Raw genomic sequence first — 17,873 nt, 5'->3', positions numbered from 1 at the left:
TACTCTCCCTTGCACGTGTATTTGGAATCAATCGGACATATACCTCAGCGGTATTTCTCATCTGCGCCTGCGTCGAGAAGTTTTTGTTCCTTTTTCTTTACTTGTTTCCTTCTATTTTCGTGTGAATACTGTACACTAAAATACACTAACAATGGCTCAAGATCAATCAGCTTTACTGCTGAGGAAACAGTTAGCTGGTAAGATGGATTTAAAATCGATATCAATTCTGCGTCATATTTTCTATTTCCCCCCCTCAGCGGACATCAATCAGCTGTTAAAAATGTCAAACTTAAGTTAAAGTTTGGTTTTTGTAAATGTTAAATCGCTGAGATGTTTTGAGATACTTCAGTAAATTTAATCTTACCCATACATGACGTTGTAATTGTTAACAATGTTTTGCTAAAAAAAACAATACTGCATTAATCAATAATAATAATGATATTTCAACACATCATGAAAAATGAAGAAATAAACAGTCATAAAAATCTAATCCTTTTACAATTATATAAATTTGATATAAAAGTTCTGTTACTTTGAAATTCTCACACTTAAGGGGCATAAACAATTGTTTTACCAAACGCCCTTTAAAAATATATCTTTTTTTGCTATTGCCGACCCAGGTTTACAAGGTCAGTTTGTCAGTGGGTAGGCTTTTTTTAATATGATTTTCATGGAAAGTAAGTACATGTACGCTTGGTTGTAAGAGATTAATTGTTAAAATTTGGACATCGTCATTTGCAACGACATAACTGACATGTATGTATAAGCCCTTAAAAACAAAGACATAGTCAACATGAAATGAAAATTACCGATGTGATTAAATTTTTTTACAAGATTATACAATACTAGACACCATGCTGTCACTGCTATCAAAACAATAATGACTAATGTACATGAAAGGACCACAGCTAGGAAAATTACTAACAATTGAAACCAATGGTAGGAAATAATGCAATGAAAAAAGTGTGATAAAAAATAAATTAACCCATAACTCGATACACCTTCCCCCCCCCCCCCTTTGTTGTCTCAGATGGTAAAAAATGCCTTATTTAAGCCCCCAACACTTGTTTTTGTTTGAGAAATGTTGTTTAAAACAGTGAGCTTTTTTCGGCGCCACCCCCTATCCAAAAGATACCTTAGGGGGTTGCCATAAGTGGGATGTGCCCCCTGCTGTCTGGGGGATTTGAAGGGGGCAGCAGCCCCCCTCATGGCCAAGAAAATTTTGGACTTGTGAGAGGCTAAAAATGACCCAAGGTCGATCATATGGTAATGTGTAACCAACACTGAAAAGACTTTGACTCTAGATCATTCCATTGAGAAGTTGTAGCACTTTGAAATCTATTTTGATGGAAAAAATCAATGCAAAATAGTGATTTTTCGCAATTTTGAGATGTCCCCTCTTTGCCATGGTAACAGAAAATTTACAACTGAGCATGTTGTTACAAAGGCAAAGGTCCAGTCAACATTTGTGCCAAGTTTGAAGCAGTTTTTATAGTTTTATAGCAATTTGAACTTGTAACTGGAGACTTTTCAATGATAACAGCTGTTTTTAACAAAATGTTCATGCGGTTAATGAGTTAAATACATATGATATGAAAATATAATACAACGCGAAAAAATCCCCTTCCTGAGGGTATGGGTACCTGTCCCTAAAAGGTGTCAAATGCCCTGATAGAACAACCCAGGGCTTTACTGATAGTTGATACACCTATTAAAACTTAAAACTAAAATAATTGAGACTAGTAAAATCACATATATACTCAAGATTTTCTGAGAAGTCCTCTTCTCTTTAAGTCTGTAAACTTCGCTTTTTGTTGTTATGTGACAGGTTTTAAATTAGTCTAATGAACTTATGTTGTATGATAATGTCAGGTTGTTGAGAACAAGAATGAAAATTGAGTTGTTATTTGGAAGTTTTCTTAAAAAAGGACTCAACTGTTTGAATATGTGTTTGTTTGATTGTTCTTAGTTGTATTGAAATAGTTTGACTTGACTTTATCTAATAAAAATCTTTAAAGAAGAGAAGTTGGATTACTTGATTTTAAATAGTCATCTTTTTGGTGCATTCAAATTCTTACACATATGTGCTTGAGCCAAAGCTATTTATCATATTTATCCCCTTTTTCAAAACTGGATATTATTCTACAACAACATACTAAGAATTGATATCTATTTGAATTTTTCCTCAACAAAGCAGACCATGTTACAGAACTAAATAAAAATGAAGCACAATTCAAGTCAATTAAATATTGAAGCATTTTATGCTTTATTTAGAATATATGTCAAAAAACCTTTATTACTTAAAATAGGAAAATTGCAGTAATGTAAATTTTTTCATTTACAAAAGTATTTCCGGATGAGAGGTGTGATATATCAAGATAACAAGACTAGGTGACTCAAACTGCGTTTATGTAGGGTGATGTTTTAAAGATTTTAAGTGAATCTGTAACTGATTGTTGTAATTGTTTTTTTTTCCAGACCTGAACAAAAATCCTGTTGAAGGATTTTCAGCTGGATTGAAAGATGACAATGACCTGTATATTTGGGAGGTAGTGATCATTGGACCACAGGACACACTGTTGTAAGTACCTAAAATTGTCTTTGTCTAATTTCTATAAATGTGTTTGTTAATTTTGTATATAAATTGGCTTTTATGGTTAAAGAACTTTTTTGATTGCAGTTAGCAGTAAAGGCACAAGTTAAGCATTGTGATCTTTCATCTAGTGTAGTGATGATTTTCTCCTATATTTTACAGCTGAATAAAGACTGTTTCCCCCAGCCCAAAATAGGTATACATTTAAGTAAAAATGCTGAAATGCCATGTGCTCATTCTTCACCAGAATCTTGACTTTATATAGATCTGCTAATTATCCCCCGCCGAAAAGGCGGCGGGGGATATAGAAATAGTCTCCGTCCGACCTTCCGTACAAACCAGAGCTACATTATGGGGTGTGGTCTATTGTTCTCATAACAATAGATGTCTTTGATGTCATTCATTCCGTTTCTCTTGTGGGGTTATTTCCTGCATTGTGGGGTTAAAAAGAACAAAAGAAATAACAAAAGAAAACCCCATAATGTAGCTCTGGTAAGAATGTCCATCCTTCCGTCCGACATTTTTGTCCGGAGCATATCTCAAAAAGTATTTGAGTTATCAACTGGAAACTTCATTGGTGGATAGACCTCATTGAGGAGGAGTGCAGTGTACAAGAATGATAACTCTACCCTGCATAATTTTTGAGTTATTGCCCTTTGTTATTTTTCAAAATTAATTTTTTGTCCAGAGCATAACTCAAAAAGCCTATGAGATATCAACATGAAACTTCATAGGTGCATAGATCTCACTCAGGAGGTGTGCAGTGCACAAGAATGATAACTCTACCTTTCATAATTTTTGAGTTATTGCCCTTTGTTATTTTTCATACTTAATTTTTCACCTGAGTGGAGCATAACTCGAAAAGTGTTTGAGATATCAACATGAAATGTCATAGGTGGATAGATCTTATTGAGGAGGAATGCTGTGCGCAAGAATGATAACTCTTCCTTATACAATTTTTGAGTTATTGCCCTTTGTCCTTTTTCATGCTATTTTGTCCGGAGCTTATCTCAAAAAGTATTTGAGGTATCAACTTGAAACTTCATAGGTGGATGGATCTCATTGAGGAGGAGTGCAGTGCACAAGAATGATAACTCTACCCTGCATAATTTTTGAGTTATTGCCCTTTGTTATTTTTCAAAATTAATTTTTGTCCAGAGCATTACTCAAAAAGCCTTTGAGATATCAACATGAAACTTCATAGGTGCATAGATCTCACTCAGGAGGTGTGCAGCGCACAAGAATGATAACTCTACCTTTCATAATTTTTGAGTTATTGCCCTTTGTTATTTTTCATTCCTAATTTTTCACCCAAGTGGAGCATAACTCAAAATTGTTTGAGATATCAACATGAAATGTCATGATACGTGGATAGATCTTATTGAGGAGGAATGCTGTGCGCAAGAATGATAACTCTTCCCTATACAATTTTTGAGCTATTGTCCTTTGTTCTTTTTCATACTATTTTGTCCGGAGCTTATCTCAAAAAGTATTTGAGGTATCATCTTGAAACTTCATAGGTGGAATGATCTCATTGAGGAGAAGTGCAGTGCACAAGAATGATAACTCTACCCTGCATAATTGTTTAGTTATTGCCCTTTGTTATTTTTCAAAAATAATTTTTGTCCAGAGCATAACTCAAAAGGCCTTTGAGATATCAACATGAAACTTCATAGATGCATAGATCTAACTCAGGAGGTGTGCAGTGCACAAGAATGATAACTCTACCTTTTATAATTTTTGAGTTATTGCCCTTTGTTATTTTTCATACTTAATTTTTCAAATCAATTTTTTTATCAAAAAGTACTTGAGGTATCAACTTGAAACTTCATAGGTGGATAAATTTTACTGAGGAGGGATGCAGCACACAAGAATGATAACCTACCCTGCATTATTTTTCAGTTATTGCCCTTTGTTATTTTCAGCCATCAGTATTCACATAGGTTTCAAATCTGTAATCACTATAGCCATCAGTTTTCATTATCAAAAGACCTCTTAAAATGGAATTATTCTGCTCTACTACATATACATTCTTCCAATGAGCAAACACATTCGGCGGGGAATGGCCATGTTGACATGGCTCTTGTTGATGAATATAATTGACTGAAAAATATAATTGACTGATAGACAGAAAGTTATCTCAAAATATTATAGTGACTTGTCAGTTATTTCTGCCAGGTTTAACATATTGTCATAAACTACAGTGTCAGTATCATCCTAATTTTGTTATTGGCCAATTAATTGACAAATAAATTGTTGTTCCTAGATGTCATATAACATTAAAATGCTTCATTTTGCTCTCCAGTCCAGTAGTGTCATTTGCCGAAAATTTTTTAATAAAGCATGCATATTTTATTCTATTGCTAGTTTTATATTGAACAATGAAATTATTCAAGTTAATCTTCTTCAAATAATTTCCCACTTGGCTTATTTGATGGGTAATCACTAATGAGTTTTATACTTTAATTTTCAGTGAAGGTGGTATGTTCAAAGCAGAACTGACATTCACAAAAGACTATCCCCAGAAGCCACCTAAGATGAGATTTATTACCAAGATGTTTCATCCAAATAGTAAGTTAACAGGAACTAACAATATTTATTTGTTTACTAAATTCTTATTTACATATTCTTTTTTTTTAATGTTGACTGCATATGGGGAATAAAACAATTTTAAGAAACAAAACCTTTATGTTTAATTATCAATTTGCCTATTAAGAACAGTGAGTAGAACTTCGGTAAATTGAAGTTAAATGGACTTTCATAAGAACTTAGACACATTGAATTTACAAGCAAAATTTCAAATATTAATGTTTTCAAGTGGATTACAAATTGATTAACAAAAAGAAAACAGAAGAACTTGGCCAGATTAAAGTGAATATATCCCATGTGATTATCACACAGCACTTTTTATTCACTAACTAACACTTCATGATTACTGGCATTATCCATAATGAAAGCAAGTCATAAAGTGTCAGAGAGGTAAATATTTGAATCATACCACTTATTACAATTACTGCACATAAAATGGCATACAGCGGCTGGTAGAAGCTGTGGCTGTGTGATATAACACCAAAAGGTATCATACAACTAGATCTGCAATCATTATCTCAGCTAGACAAGATTTTGAAAATATCTTATCTTAACATCAAACGTGTCAAGATAATCGGAAGGATTTCAATTATTTATGGTAAAATGTACACAAATTATTCAATATGAACTACCTAAAATCATTGACACATTGATAAATTTGATACATAAAAATGCAAAACTGCATATTAAACTTGTATGTTGGAAGGAATGGCGGCTAATTAGTTGAACATGAATACTGAAAAGATTAGTGTAACTATGTTGTTATTCAATGCAAAATTCAGAATGCAAAAAGGATGTTACAGATCTTTGCTATTGACAAGTCTTTTTAATATGTTCTTTGTTAATGGAAGAAATTAAAAGATACATAGATAATGATCAGCATGTATTTGAATTACAGTTGGCAAGGATGGAAGTGTGTGTATATCTATTCTTCACGAGCCTGGAGATGATAAATATGGTTATGAGTCTGCCTCAGAGAGGTGGCTGCCTATACACACTGTAGAAACAATCATTGTGAGTGTAATCTCAATGCTGGCTGAACCCAATGATGAATCACCAGCTAATGTTGATGCTGCAGTAAGTTAAATTCTTGCTAATAATGTCTTGTACAAACACTTGGTTGTTTTCCACATTATATGCTGGAGATATGCAGCATCAAATTTATTTTTCAATTAATTGATGACCAGTTGACAATGATTATGCCCCATTTTGTCTGCTGTGAATGAAATAAGAAAAGTTTATTTTAGCATAATTGTTGTCAAGTTTATGATTTTTGTCAGACAAGTGTTACGTTAAGTTTGTATGAAATTACAATAAGGTAAATGTTTTTTTGTATTTTCAAATGAGATTTTAACAATATAAAAAAAAAGATTTTTATTTCCTGTTATGAACAATGGCATCATCAACTGACTTTTTAAGCATCGTGCCTCCAGATTCATGATGATTTTCATGAAAATTTTTAAAATGTATTTATAAGTAAAACATTACTAAGTGAACAAAGAACATGATTTACAAATTGCAAACAGCACTTACAATCCACGTAAATTACCAGAAAAATGTCAAAATATGTAAAAAAAAATACCTTGTAGCCCCACAGTAGAAATATGGTTATCAATACAGCAAAATCATCCATTAATCGCACAAAATATGTAAATTGATATTTAATCTTAAATGTCTTTACTTTTCTTTAAATTGTAGTAATTTCTTTAGTTTGATTTTGAAATATTTTGGCTCGTCTACATGCATGCAACTTCACAAGTATTGAAGATATCATATATTATCTTAAAAGTGAAATGTAAAGAAATTCATTATAGATATATTAGCAATTTACCATATAATCTTTATATGAAACTGATGTTCATTTTTAACTTAGATAATTATGTGTTTTGAATACATGTATAATGATAAACCATGGTCTAACTTTATTTGAAATATTTCAGAAAATGTGGAGGGAGGAAAACAAAGAATTCAGACGTGTTGTTTCAAGATTAGTGAGAAAAAGTCAGGAAGATGTTTCTTAATACTTGTTAAATTAGATTTTAAATGTAAGTGTATCTTTTTAATCAGTTTTCAGCTCACCAGAGCATTAATAGCTCATGTGCGCTTTTGGGATGATGTCTGTCTTTTTGTCTGTCAGTCTTTCATTCAAAATTGGATGGTCTGTATAAAAGGAGTTTAAATTTTTTATTTAAACCAAACTTTCACTGAGCTTGTATGGCCAGTGTGTGTGGAATTCAACTTTCATCTTGGATGACTTTCAATTTGATCTTGTGATTTACATCTGCAATCAATTTCTAGCAACTTCATACTTATGTGGGCAATTAAGGTCCATCATTAGATTCATTACCTTCTTGTTTTTACTGCATGCAAATTTTTGGACTTTTTCTTAGTTTTTAGTTTAAATTTCACATTATATAGCAAATATCAGTTTATAAACATTTGGCAGCCAAAAGTTTAAAATCAAGTCAATTCTACATGAATTTTACTGTAGACAGTGATATTTTAAAAATGTTTCTTATTATTTCATTTTACTAAAATCTACAAAAAATGTAATTATTTAACAAGTTTTTAAGAAATTATGGATTTCATTTGTAAGTATATTTTTGATATTATGTAGATTTAAATATGAAAATCAAAATGTAGTTTTGTGGCTCCATCACTTTGTCATATTATATTTATACAGAGGGAAAAAAAGCTTGAATAATGCAGAAATGATCATATTAAAATTTTTAAAAACATTTGAAGTGGTGTGATTAGTGTTAATTGCTTCAAATGTATTTTATGTCAAAAAATCCCTGAACGTCATGATGAGTTTGGGTTGTAGATTGTCAATCACTCTCCACTTACAGATGTATCTATGTAGAATTGTATTCAGCAATGCAGGTTGTTATCTTGCAAGTATTGAAGCTATCTCTTTCAGCAAGTTGTAGGAAATTTGACTGTTCTACCAAGAAACTTACCTTTTAACTGGTGAAAGAATGCATTATCATGCTTCTAGTTACTATGGAAACTTCACAAGTTTTGAATTTTACATTTGACCTTTTAATATGACATAATCTCACCTAATCGAAAAAAAAGTTTTTTAAAAGAGTTACTATCCTTTTTGTTTTAATAATGTTTTAAATGAAGGTAAATCTACATTAATTAAAAAATTATTATTATTTTATTCTATTTCAGAAATTTTCCATTTGATATGGGAGTTTGAAACATGTCATCAGGGATTTAAATGCAATATCTCCAAGATTGTAAACCATGCCTTCAAAAAGTACAGCCAAGGTTTTTTTCTAGGGAGTAAATTATATATACATTTATTGCATTTCTGTATAGCAAGTGTTAAGGCATTGATGATGATATAAATGCTGTTTATTATATTATAAGTAAAATATTGTTGATCATTTTGCAGGGATTGTGTAGTAGAAAGAATTAAATTCTATTAACATAATTAAGATATTTATCTGTTGATAAAGTAATGAATTTTTATTCTCCAAATTTTTGAAATTGTCTCAACAAAGAATTGTTATCAAGGTTAAATGAGAGATTAATCTACAGTAATGGATTTATTGCGGCAATTGACTATACAGTATTATCTCTTCAGGGCATCATTTGGAGACAAATGTTGTTGCTGAGGGTAATGCTCTCGATGATTTTCCTGCTTATATAACAGACTGCGATAAAAGGCCTCTTCCCAATTAAAATTTTCTTTAAAATCTTTTGCAGTTTTCCCAAAAATTTAAACTTAAACCTGCTTTTTTACTTCCCAAATTAGCAATTTTAGTGATAATTTTTCCCAAATCAAGTGGCTTAGGCCTCTTCCCAGTTAAGAGAGAAAAATCACTGGCTCTGGAAAGGGTTAACTTATTATAGAGTCTTCCTTTAGAAAGAGTTATTGGTGTTGCTTTAAAGAGGTTGTTGCTGTACAGAGGTCAGCTTTGCAAAGGTTGCACTATATTTGGTTAATGTTTTATAAGTTGGTTTAACTGTATCATTTCATGGGCATGGAGTCATTTACTCAACTATAAAGCTGAAAAATGACATATTTTGATTTGAGCTACTTTGACCATATAACTTTTGTTCTTATGAAAAAAAAACTTGATTAATAGTTATGCCTTTTTTACGCTAAGAAAATCTTAATTTAGTTTTATATATTAAAAGTAATATACTTGTTAAAGAGTGATTGCCGTAATTACTTCATTACTGGAGAGGTAATTCCAAAGGATCGGATGACTATGTTGTTGATAAGAATCATTAAATTTGGTATTTTCATAAATTTGGTATTTTCATGTACGTGGGCCATTTTAAAAGTTTTAATCTGATTACCATTTTATACCTTGTAATACAGTCACAATAGTGTTACTTTGACATGACAAGATGTAGTCTATAATGTCTGTTTATATAATGTATGATATTTAACAAGTTAAGTATTTTAAAGCAATGCTGTTATGCCTTCCTGTATTGAAGTATAATGTAACAACAGTGTTGCAAATATTTATTTGTGATAAAACTTTTTTGATGGCCCACAAAATACATCCCTACTTCTGTGTTTTCCACATTTTTCAGGTATATTTGTTAATTATGCATATTGTGCTTTTAATAGTTGTAATTTTGTGCACCAATGAAATGTTCTTTATTTTTGATGAACTGTTGTATGTTTGAAACATATTTTTGAATTTTGATGCTTGAAATAGCTTACGCATTAAAAATGCTTCCCAAAGATTAAAAATAAAGGCTCCATATCACTTTACAAAGTTACATGTTTGCTTGATTATGTTGATACAGTTTTTTTTCTGCAAAATGTCACCACTGTACTGTAATGGTTGTATAAAAAAATTATACCAGTCTAAAATCTCTACAATCTAATTGTTTGCAATTCTTATCAGTTATGAAAATACTAACCAGTGAAGAGCTTCAAATTTTGCAGTGTGTTTAAATGCCTTTTTTCAGCAGCTAAAACATGTATATTCAGAGTGTCATTTACTTGTGTGAATAATATTTTGTGGACTTCATGCACAATGAATTATATCTTCTTGTATATTATGTATAATATTATAAAGTTTGCATTAAGCCGTTGATTAGTTTTGACATGTGATTGTTACATGTGATCTTTATTAATATTCTTTTCATTGTCATTGCTCTCCAAAGATTTTAAAGGCACAAACTATTGCCAATTTGTCAACATTTCCCTGTCTAATACCGCCTCCGTGGTCGAGGGGTTAGAGTCGATGACTTCTAATCCAGTTACCTCTCTGGGCTGGGTTCGATCCCCGGGAGATGCTTTTGTAGTTTAGCACGGAGGAAGGTAGTCTAGTACTGGTGTAACTCTCCAGGAACGATGGTTAGGAAACTACCCGCTTATATGACTGAAATACTGTTGGGAAACGTAAAATGAAACAAACAAACAATCTTTCTTAGTAACACAGACTGGTGTCTTAAGGTATTTGATATTTGTCTATACTCTTGGGGTGAATCAAGGTCACAGTGGCTAAAAATAGATTTTTACTACGTTTACTCATCAAAAAGACTGTGCTTTAAACTATGTTGGAGGTCATGTCAGGAATGCAGCCATCAGTTATACCTATATTCTTGTATCCATTGTAATCTTACATACAGTACAAGTTACTTCTTTTTGTCTCGGACTTTATTATGGCAAGAATCTCAAAAACTTGAAATAAAAATTTTGCTAAGAAGGAAGGTTAAGTATAAATGCATTGTACAAGTTATATTAAGGTTTGTTTGTCCTGTATAATGTACAAATATGTACTCATTATTATTTGAATTTACTGTAGACTACTGTTTTAAAGGCCAAAACAAATAAGCTTTGCAAATTTAATAAGTCTCAACTTAACAGTGCTTTTTTGTTGAAATGTTTAATGTACTTTTGTGTAAGTTTTGAGAAAGAAATACTCATTTATTGCTGACACAAAGAAACATTTTTCACATTCACTAAGTTTGACTAGGTTTGGACAAAAGTTAGCTTATAGATATTAATACCCAGTTGCCATTGTTGTAAAAAAGGAAAATTATATGATCTCTTTATTCAATAAATATGTATGTATGGTAAATTTCTGTTTGTTAAGCATTTATATTTGGGCTTCTTTATTTTGAGAATCAGAAAAACCAAACCCCCTTAAGTTACTTATTAGTATGATTTTACCCATGTTCAAAGAAAATTATGAAATTGTTTCCAAGACAGTTTATTGTCCATTAAATGAAAGTGAAATAGCACATTTACTGAATCTTATTTGTATTCAACTAACTTTGTAACATACAGTTTCAATTGAGAAAAAAAAATGCAGGTTTGATAAGTTCCATGAATTTCTTAAGGGTCAAAAGTTTTGCATTTATACAACTGTAACTATAAGAAACCTTTTATAAATTCTTTTGAAGCAGAAATTTAACAGTAAAATTTATACAGTTTTTATTGTAAATATTGACTGTTGTACATTATTTTGCTTCAATATTTTCAACATGTTTGTGAATTCACAGAACTTGCACATTGTTTAGATATGATATGAATGAATGATGTGTATTACACAGGTAGTTGTTTGTTTATTTTCAGTAATTTTTGGTTACAATTTGCGTGTTTTGCCTTTTTCTGGATGTTGTTTTTGTGTATACATGAATTTTTGTGGAAGTATTTGAGAGCTCTTTGCATCTTAAAAGTAAAATATTTTCAACATGTCATGTTCAGTGAAAAAAATGGAGATAAGGATTCCAAATAACAATAAGGTTTAAAAGGCCATGAGTGGTGTTTTCTAAAAGAATAAGTGTCATTGGCTTGGTCTGGTGGGTAGAACATAATTAAATTTTCTGCTCCACAGTGAACAAACAATACTGAGAAATAATAAATTTATCTGTGTAAAAAAGATGCTATACTAGAAACGTATTACCTTTGATCTATCCACACGAAACGTATTACCTTTGATCTATTCACCTGTTGCCAACTTTTAAAAATTGTTATCTGTTATTTTGCTCCTTTATGTTTGGTTTTTTGTTGTTTTTTTTTTTTTTGGGGGGGGGGGGGTGTAATGAGATGAGTTTGATAATGGTATTGCTTTACATGCAGGAGTGTTTGAAATATGTAACAAAAAACATTTAAAACAATAAAATGAACAATCAAGTTTATTCATGTATATATTCAAAACAAACAGCTTTGTTCTCAAGCAGGGTCATACTACATATAATACTACATGTGTAAATGTTATGTACAGTTAAGACTGTCTTAAAGTCTGTTGTTGGAAAACATTAACTTGAATATTTTGTGAGCAAATGTTTGTCTATATAAGAATTTGCTGATAGGTGTGATTTAGCCACATCATGCTTGTGAACTGACAAAAGTAGCAATAACTGTGAAATTATTTGTCATAAGAGTAGCAAAATGTAAACAAAGTAATATGATTACCTTTTTTGATACTAGAAAAGTATGTCGTAGTTAAAAATGCTTTTGAGAAAGCATTTCTGAGGAATAATGGGCCTTTAAACTAACGTTTGTTTTTCTGTTTTTACACTAGTTAACACATTTCTTTGTCATTTCTCGACAATTGATCAACCTAACTGGCTATTTAGGTTAACTTACCAGTATTATAACCAATTTCTCCCTAAATGACTGACTACCTGATATCTGAATCAGCCGAGAGAAATGATTGGCCATTAGACTCAATGTCTTCACATCAATTGTCCTGGAGAAATTTTGCCTCGCTTGTAAGGATTGGTTGATAATTTATAGAGATATTACATCTTACACATGTTTTTGTGTATATCCCAATTACAATTTTTGTTTACAATATAAAGTGCTGTCTGTATTTATGATGCTATATTTTATTTATTTTATACATAAAACATTGCAACTCTACAGATCTCTGTGTATGCATTGGTATAAATGTTGAGTGTTTGTCCAAAATGTTGTTATAAATGTTATTCCTCATGACTGTCACTCTATGTCTTAAGCATTAAGTTCAGTAGCACATTCTGGCCTGTTGGGGGTTGCATATTGGGAGCGCATCATTATTTTGAATAGAGCAATAAAAATGAAAGATGGTAAATTGTTAATTAGATTTTAAATGGAGAGGTACAAAGAGGTGGAGCAATTGTTCAATCTCATTAAGGTTTTAAATGGTAAATATATTAGCCTTCCATACAAACTCATTTAGGGTTTTACTCAAGAAATTCAGTTAATATACTAGTGGCTATGTAAAGACATTTACTCAAGGGCTGGGCTTTTTGCTTGCATTACAGACTCCTTATGTAATTATTTTGCTTCTGATTTTTTTTGTATAGGGTAAAACAATGCCAAAGAAACATCTTTCATTTTTAACCTGGATTTGAAAAATCTTCATTTTTTTGCCTATAGCTTTTATTGAAAGTACAAAGTTATGTTAATTCAAATACTCCCAAATTTTACAACAGTTTTTCATAGATAAAAATTAAATAAATTAGCAAAGATTTTATACAACATCTAGCCAAACTTTAATACCTTTGATAATGTAATTTTCTCATCAATCACATATACATTATGCATATAAAAAAGAGTGTTTGCTTGTTTATTTTTTATTTTGATAAGTTTTGTTGTTGTCAACGTTTTGTCAAAAAGAAAATACATGTATATACATGTATTTCTGTAACAAGGTACATGTAACTTCAAATATTTTTGCTTCTATGATAAAGTTGCAAAAAAACAGTGTTGGACTAGAATAGCTTTTATATGAAAATAAAATGATTTGAAGTGTTCTGTACATTATGTTCACCAGGCTATATATTAAGCTATATATTTTCTGCATCAGGTTAGTCATGGTTTTGGAGTAAATCTTTAGCCTCATACATACAAAAGATGTAGGATCAGGATTTTATATGAAAATTTTTCAGATAATTTCTTTAAAAAGGTCATCAAAACTTTGACTTTGTTCTCAAAATTAATGATCCATAAATAATCATAATTTTGATCCAAATATTTTTGTAATTCAAATTTTCTTGGAAATTTACAATAAGTATATTAACATGCAAATTAGAAATTCAGAATGTATCATATAAGCAAGCTGGGGTAACATTTTTTAACAGCCCCACAGTATTTTAATGATCTTTACATGGTTTTATGAATATTTATCAATATAATTTTTGGTAATGTCAACATAAATACAATTTAAACACTACGTTTACCAATTGATTTAATCAACTGTGTGTCAAGGGGACGCCAACATAAGACTGCCTGTCTAGTATGTAGTTGCTTGTTTTGTTTTATATTATGTCCCATCTTGGAATGAGGTATTCAAATTTCATACTTTTGTTGTCAGAAAATGAAAACATCTTGCATATTCAACATCTCTCATTGGTTAGAAATTAATTGAAATTAATTATAAATAGAATACATAGTAAAATGAAGTGCTATTTGAGGTAATACAGTATATGAATTTGATGTTGTTGAAGTGTCAATGTTTAATTTCATAATTCTCATGTTTTTTTATTATAGTTGTACAATATGTTATCAAGTGTGCGTGTGTGACAAACTAAATATTGCATGGAAGGGTTAGAGAAATTGTGCATTCATGTATACTGTTTGAATTTAATATGACAATAAAGTGGTATTAACTTAAAACACACTTATTTGTTCTCATGATTTCAGATTCTTTGCCAGTTTTTAACAAACAAATTAGTGATAATAGATGGAAAGAAAAACAGGAAAGTTTTATCATTGAACAGAAGATTAGGCACAAAAACGTTTTGTTTACCGAGTAGTCTGCGATGGATATTCTTGCATAAAAACTGCCCACACTGATATCGTGGTCACTATGTAGCTCAAATAATAACCCTTGTAATGGATTTTCGCTGTACTTTGTATATTTATTTGAGGCTGTGATGTCACTTCCTGGTTCCAATTAACCCAATTCTATAGAGTGCTCCCCTGTTAAACAATGATAATTAAGCTATTAAGCAGGCAAGTATTTATATATGATAAAATTGACTTTTTATCACAATACAGTTCAAACCCTTTGAACATTATTGAATGCAAACATGTGCTTCACTGGCTATAAAAGACGGACTTGTTCTCACAAAAAATTGGTCAAAACTTTTATGATTACACAAAAAAAGTGCTATTGTTAAATACTAAGAAAATTATGTCCTATTTTAGCATAGTTCTTGCAACATAAGTAGTCCCCGAAATATGAATACCATAATTTCCTAGTTGAATTACAGTTACATTTTTGTTTACTTTCTGTAAATGCAAAGATAAAATTAATGCATATTATCATAGAATAGATGTAAACATTTTACAAAGATACAAACATATATTTATTCTTCCTGGATCTCTTTTCAAAAGAGCAAATATTAAGAGATTATAATAGCATTTAGACTAGCATCATATCACCATTGTCTGAAGGTGTACACAAAACAAAAACTGGTTTTATTTTTTATGTTTTATTTCTTTAATGTAACAATAACATGATGCATACACACAGAATTGTTGCATTATGTTGTAACTGTGCAATACCTCTGGTAAACAAGACTGAAATGTCATCATAAAATTGGCCAATGTTTGTGCTAGATAAGTAAACAAACATATTTATAGTTATAAGATAACAAATGGCATTCTGTAGTCTGTAAATAAGCAAGTACCCACTTAATGTATTCAGACAGCGATTTCTTTTAATCATGATCATTTTAACTTCTCAAGAAGCAAATACATTATTGAAGTGACAATTTCATTTTTCAAATAAACCTCAAATAAAAGTTTTTCTTTAACTGTACAATAAATACTTTTTCTTTTAATAATTTACAACACCGGTAAGAAATTAACAAACAAGAGCACCACATACATGTACATCTCTCAAGGGCAATGACTCAATAACAAATTTTGACAAAAATTCTAAGTAAAAACATAACTCCAAAAATACATTTTTCAGAAATATGCCCCATGTCCAACAACTGCACCTTGTCATTATAAACAAATATTATATTCCAAGTTTTAAATAGATAACTTATGCACATGGATGACAAAGAAGACTCAGCCATCATAATAGGTAGACAATTTCTTTGAAACAGAAGATATTAACAAAAATCAGTGTCATTACTATGGTGTTTCTTTTAGTAAAAAGGAGATACATAATTATATCTGTACAATCATATTAAATGTAATGTTCTTTTTTTGTTAAGGAGCTCTAGTTGAATAATATACACTTATTTAATTTTACCCATGAAATATGGTGCTACATCAGTCAAATATATTTCATATTTCTTAAAAATAAATATGAAATATAAATATGAAAGTGGGCGGAGTCAAAACTCATATTTATTTTAAGGGACTTCTTTCGCCGTTTTGTTTGAAAAATCTGATAAATACAAAACAACTTTTTCTTGAATTTTGTATTGAAAACTATCTAGCATGATAGAAAATGGTCTAACTAAGAAAATTAATCCGAACACCAATATCTTCAATTCAGTAATTAACGCTGTACAGACATTTAAAGAGTTGTTTACATGACGTCACAATGTAGCGCCAAACAGCGCGTGCTTACGCATAAATTACTGTGCGCTGTACAATTGCAGATGGTAGAAAGCAAGGGGATTCGTTACCATTTTCTTTGATAATGAAATTTAATAAAAAGGTTATTTTTTCGTTTTTCGTGAAATATGGTATATATTTTCACTCAACATGATAAAATATATATTCTAACACAACCCGCATTTTTCCCTTTTGAACATAGAAGAACCGAAAGTGTGTGTTATTATGCTATAAAATCACTGTTTGACGTTCTATATTTAGACATGTGACGTAATCATTATACACGTGACGTAACCACTAAAAATATGACGCGGTGACAATGAGTACGGCAACAAATCAGGCGCAATTAAGCAGCAACATTTATTTGTTGATGTCGTGTTAGAATCGAAATAATATATCCAAATCGGTGATTTTATTGCTTGATAACATCACTGTTTGTCGTTCTGATGCGCATCATTATATCACTCGGGATATGCCCTCGTGATATAATTCCCCGCATCCGAACTCCAAACAGTGATGTTATTGAGCAATAAAATCACAGTTTGGGATATATTATTTCTTAATCATATTTCATGCAAACGAAAAAATATTCTCTTAATATTCAGTATTTAATAAAAAGAACAACAAATAATACATGTTACAAAATCTGATACAGAGTAACACAGAACAGAACAGAACAGAACAGATTTTATTACACATAAACTGTACAGTTTCTAGTGTTTAACAATGAATAATACATATAATATAATATTGAACGATACATATAGGATGAAAAATGAATGAAATTATTATATATAACACAATAATGGATGAACTAATATTTTCTTAAGAAACAACATGCATACATTATATAATGAAATCAAAAAAGCAACATGTAATTGCATGTTAAAGAACAAGGAAAAAACACATGTACTTGCATTATGTGATAATGTTTGAATTCAACAGATACTTAAAATGAAAAATAGGAACTATAATATAATACCTAAACAGTTCAAAAGGTGAATCATTAAAATGTGCATATAATATTATTGTAAATGATTTACCATACTAACACAAATAACACAAATTCTAATTTCTTTATCACAGACACAACATACAGAGTGATATAACAATCAAACTTGTTTTTTTTTGCTGAGAGGAGGTGTAAGCATACAATAACAGCAAAGCCTTGAAGGCAATGTACATATAATTAATTAATTA

The 17,873-nt window shown here is 30.5% G+C and overlaps 1 protein-coding gene across 1 annotated transcript; it reads left to right on the top strand.

The window, feature by feature from the left end:
* Positions 1–17: 17 nt before the first annotated feature.
* On the top strand, positions 18–11,184 carry LOC132747180 (ubiquitin-conjugating enzyme E2 G1-like). Its single transcript, XM_060736510.1, has 6 exons — positions 18–197; positions 2,479–2,581; positions 5,067–5,164; positions 6,081–6,259; positions 7,123–7,227; positions 8,360–11,184. The coding sequence occupies exons 1-5, from the start codon at positions 152–154 to the stop codon at positions 7,201–7,203; spliced, it is 507 nt and encodes a 168-aa protein (XP_060592493.1). The 5' UTR covers positions 18–151; the 3' UTR covers positions 7,204–7,227; positions 8,360–11,184.
* Positions 11,185–17,873: the final 6,689 nt, after the last annotated feature.

This window comes from Ruditapes philippinarum, unplaced genomic scaffold, assembly GCF_026571515.1.
Source record: "Ruditapes philippinarum isolate M1 unplaced genomic scaffold, ASM2657151v2 ctg4079_1_1_1_1, whole genome shotgun sequence".
Lineage (NCBI taxonomy): Eukaryota > Metazoa > Mollusca > Bivalvia > Venerida > Veneridae > Ruditapes > Ruditapes philippinarum.
This window is presented reverse-complemented; position numbering and strand designations above follow the sequence as displayed.